We start from the raw sequence: 4,700 nt of genomic DNA on the forward strand, positions 1-4,700 counted from the left end.
GAATGCGTCGCGCCTAGCCGCCGCTCAGTCTTGTCCAGCCGCGAGGTGCAGGTCGTCGTGTCGCCGCTGAAGAGAGAGAGAGAGAGTGAGTGAGCCTGCGAAGTTGGAGAAGACGCGACGATGATAGTGAGTGGTCACCAGTGTTGCCGCCGCTTCCGTCTCCCCTCCCCTCCTCCCCTCTTCCCCTTCCCCCTCTTCATCCCCCCCTTCTCTTCACGTACCCTTTTCCTTCCTCCCCCAACGTATTCTTTTCTTTTATTTTTTTAAAATTTTTATATTTTTTATTAAAGTATGGATAATTTAGTAATAAAATTAAAAATTTTATTAAAAAAAAACGATTTTAATATGAAATAAAAAATTATATGAGAGATGATTTCAATTCCGATCATAAACATTAGGAACCAAAACAATACTTATTTTTATTTTTTAATAATAATTTATAGGGTATGTGTGTGCTTTATTGTTTAAAAAAACCAATGCGTATAAAATATTAAAATGTCAGCATCATTTTTCCTTAAAAGAATTTAACGGAAATTATTTTGTTATGGGAAAGAAGTTGGTGTTTTGGCAGGATATTAGAGGGTTGGGTAATTTACCGAGCAGTGGAGCTGCCATGCAACACACAGGAAGAGTGGTGTCTCTGCTCCTCAACAGTGTGTCAGCACCCCAACAACATGCCGGGGACGTGGTGACGTGGCTCGCATGCAAGGCTCTGGCACCACGCAGGGAGCGTGGTGGAGCTGGCGTTGCAGAGTCCTGATGTGGCCTGCACCACGGGGGGCGTGTTAACCATTGTCTCCATGCAGGGGACAGGTCTCACCGTGATAAACAACAAGCGTGGCCTAAGTTGCTCTGTATAAAGAGCCTCTTCAAGTGCAAAAGAAGCAATAGTGTGTTAGTGAGAGGGAAGAAGAGCATTACACCATCAGAGAGGGAAAGAGGGTTGCAATTCAACAAAGAGGGAAATAAGGGGTTGCTGCTGGAAAAATAGGAAAAAAAAAAATATATATATATATATATATATATTTACTTTGTATTTATTTTAAAAAATGGTTCGTAATTATAATGCTTCGAAGGAACATATTATAAATTGTTTGGATCATTCAATTTATATAAGTTAATAAATTATATTTTTATTGTGTATTTAAATTTTTGTTATTTTTTGTTATTTAACATATTAAAATATAATTTTTTTAATTTTAGATTAATTTTATATTTTAAAAATACTAAAATAAATATATATTATACTATACAATATAATAAAAATTTTATAAAAAATATATTTTTCTACGATAAAATATAAAAATAATACTATAGTAAAATATATATTCTGTAAATAAATATGTATGTTGAATATATTCAAAATTTTAATATATAAATATTAAAGTAATAAATAAATAAATATTAGAATATATAAATATACGTTGTTATTATTAAATATTAGAGAAATATATATTTTTGATGCACGAAAAAAAAATATTTTAACTGCGAAACTGGTAACGTTAGTTAATTATTTGAACAAATAAAATATTAAAATAAATAAATATGAAAATATTATTAAATGAATACATACATTTTATAATAAATATGCTAATATTTGTTTACTAATAAATAAATATTTATAACTAATCTAATAAATATATTTTTGTTGATGCAGTCTAACAGAAATTTGTTGGTGTGTAAACTGGATCCGCCATAAAGTTGAAACCCGATGGTCGAAAACTACTTAGGCACCATGGGATTCTACCACGTATCGAGGATTGGGGTGATAAGAGGATTTCACCCATTGTTAGCTGCTCTGGTTGAAAGGTGGAGGCCGAAGACTCACACTTTTGTGTTGCCGGTGGGTGAGATTACGGTGACATTGAAAGATATCACACAAATATTTGGTTTACCCATTGATGAAGAGCTTGTGAGTGGATGGACTGACAGTAGTAGTGACTTCGTTCAGAGTCAGAGCATGGCTCGTAGGAAGTGAGCATCGGATTGGAGTTTTTAGATTTCATCCTAAGGTTTAATGTATTCGTATTTAATGTTCTGTATGTTGGTCGATATTATTCGTAGTTAAAAATTTGTATATTTGCTTCAGGAAGGTAGTAAATGTTAATATTAACCTGGTGTTAAACATCAATGGACAATCTCAAATTTAAAAATACAAACACAACTAAGATAAAAAAGAAAATCTCTTAACAAAATGCAAATTTAGAAATACAAACACAATGAAAATAAAAGTCATTCCCCCGCACCACTCGGTCCAGCACGCTGAGGACATCGACTCCGACTATGACCCTGAGCACCACAGGGACGGCATATCCGAGGACCACGCATGTCGCGTGAGTCTATTTCATTCAAGTATCTGGTCAATTTTGGGCGACCTTTCAATGTTCGCCTCAAGGCGGGATTAGCGACCAATGTGGGTCCCTCATATGCAGGCCATGTCTTGGCATCACCTAACGGTGTGAACTCGAATCTATATACCTTATGAATCTCTGTCATCTTGTACATGTCATGCACATACAGCTGCCAATCGATTCGCTAGTTAGCACAGCAAGCAATAACATGGCGACATGGTATTCGTTCCACCTGAAAGTGCCCACAGTCACACGTCCGTCGCGTAAGATCAACGACTAACACCTTTCCGCTAGTCATTTTGCGCACCTCAAATACCTCATTTCGTCAGTCAAAACAGTGCACAACTATATTCCCAGCTTGTTGCATACTTGCCTCTATCCGCTGTTGTGCGAATACGGAATAAGTAAATCCAGCACGCTTGCGTTCGTGAGTCTCAGCACTCTTCCACGTAAAAAGTTCATTTAACCGATAATATGTTGCTCGGACTAGTGCCAACACAGGTAGATTACGGGCACCCTTCAACACTGAGTTAATGCACTCGACAAGGTTCGTCGTCATATGGCCCCATCGATATCCCTCGTCGAATGCCAATACCCAATGTCTAAGTCCAATGGCGTCGCACCACCTGGCATATGCCTCGCCTCGCTCTTCCAACCTCTTATAGTTGAGGTTATACTCCTCCACCGTTCTTGAATACCCAATGTTGACCACAAGCTTTTGCAAGTGAGGGACTTTGAATGCTCGTAGGAAGTTGCTGCCGATATGCCTTATACAAAACATCCACCATGCTCTTGGAGGTTGCCTGTCACCTGCGGAACGATTTACTGCTGCCTAAATTGACTCATGCCGGTCTGAGATCATTCCCACACCATCTTTTTTGACAACATGCATTCGCAGATTCCTGAGAAAGAAGTGCCACGCATCAGCTGTCTCCTCTTCCACCAAGGCAAAAGCAATAGGCACAATGTTCTGGTTTCCATCCTGTGCAACAGCGACCAGAAGTGTACGTTTGTACTTTCCATATAGGTGTGTGCCGTCAACCAGAAATAGGGACTTGCAATGCCTAAATGCCCTAATGCATGGATTGAAACTCCAAAATACGCGATGAAGTATTTTTACCCCTTGCGCCTCTTCATTCCCATTGTACAGTGGGCGTGTTTCTACTTGGACAACTGACCCAGACATATTTTGAACCATAACCGAGAGCCACCATGACAAGGCTTGGAAACTCTCCTCCCAATCACCGAAAACTTTCGCTATGGACTTCTGCTTTGCCAACCAAGCCTTTCGGTAACTGATGGTATAGTTGAATCTTGACTGGATTTCGGCTATTATAGATTTCACCTTGATGGACGGGTCAGTATCGACCAATGGCCTTATAGCCTCAGCAACTATATCCGAGTCCAACTTGGAATGATCTTGTGAAATCACTCCCATTGTGCACGTGTGCCTACCATTGTATCTGCGTATCTCCCAACAACCTTTTTTCCGTATCAAGCTGGCTCGGATAAGCCAGTCGCACCCACACCCATACATCTTGCATTTTGCATAGAACGTCTGTGGCTCAGACTCATACACATCGTAGTCAACTCCTCTAGTGATGGTGTAACTTCTAATTGCTGCCACGACCAACTTTCTAGAACTATATTTCATTCCAATTCGGAACTCTCCGTCCTCAGGATCAGCAATGCCTACAGAAAGTTCCCATCATCGTTTATTAATCAATCCAAAATATAGATTAAGAAAAACGTATTATTCGGTCATCACGTACCTATGTTTGAATATTCCGGAAACTCCGGTGCATGCATGGCTTCGAGATCCAACTCACGCATAAAAGGTGGCACATTCATCGATTGACTAATCGATGAGTGAACCACTACATTATCCGCTGCTGTCTCAACTCCCACATCACCATTCTCGTCTTCGTCGCCAGCTACATAAGTGGCTTCGAAGTCCTCTTCGCTGTCATTATTCATTCCCTCGTACACTGCAACTCTATCATCCTCCACCTCTAAATCATTTTGAATCCCTTCCGCCTTTACGGTTTCAAACTCAACATACAGCTCCATCTGTGGTTGCCGCATCAGAGTCTGCCGGTAAATTTGAAACATATTCTGCATAGTCACTTCGTCAGTGATTGCCATGGTATCAAATTGTATCAGACTACCACAAACTACAATCAGATTCCGGTACAGAATTCTGCTCACTCTCATTAACGTACCGTTCTTCATGCTTTGACAGAGACCGTTCTAAAGCTCCATTAACGTCATGGTGCATGGAACTACAAATGAAAACGGATTCTGGCACACAAACCTCACTCCCTCATGAGTATTACGTATTATCTCACC

General features: G+C 39.6%; 1 protein-coding gene across 1 annotated transcript; it reads right to left on the reverse strand.

Moving 5' to 3' along the window:
* Nucleotides 1-2,232: 2,232 nt before the first annotated feature.
* LOC130948860 (uncharacterized) lies at nt 2,233-4,496 on the reverse strand. Its single transcript, XM_057877734.1, has 4 exons — nt 4,124-4,496; nt 3,200-4,043; nt 2,749-3,106; nt 2,233-2,535 (listed from the first exon to the last, which is right to left on the reverse strand). Exons 1-4 carry the CDS (start codon nt 4,494-4,496, stop codon nt 2,233-2,235), a joined length of 1,878 nt encoding a protein of 625 aa, XP_057733717.1.
* Nucleotides 4,497-4,700: the final 204 nt, after the last annotated feature.

The sequence above is a fragment of the Arachis stenosperma genome, chromosome 9 (assembly GCF_014773155.1).
Source record: "Arachis stenosperma cultivar V10309 chromosome 9, arast.V10309.gnm1.PFL2, whole genome shotgun sequence".
Taxonomy (NCBI): Eukaryota; Viridiplantae; Streptophyta; class Magnoliopsida; order Fabales; family Fabaceae; genus Arachis; species Arachis stenosperma.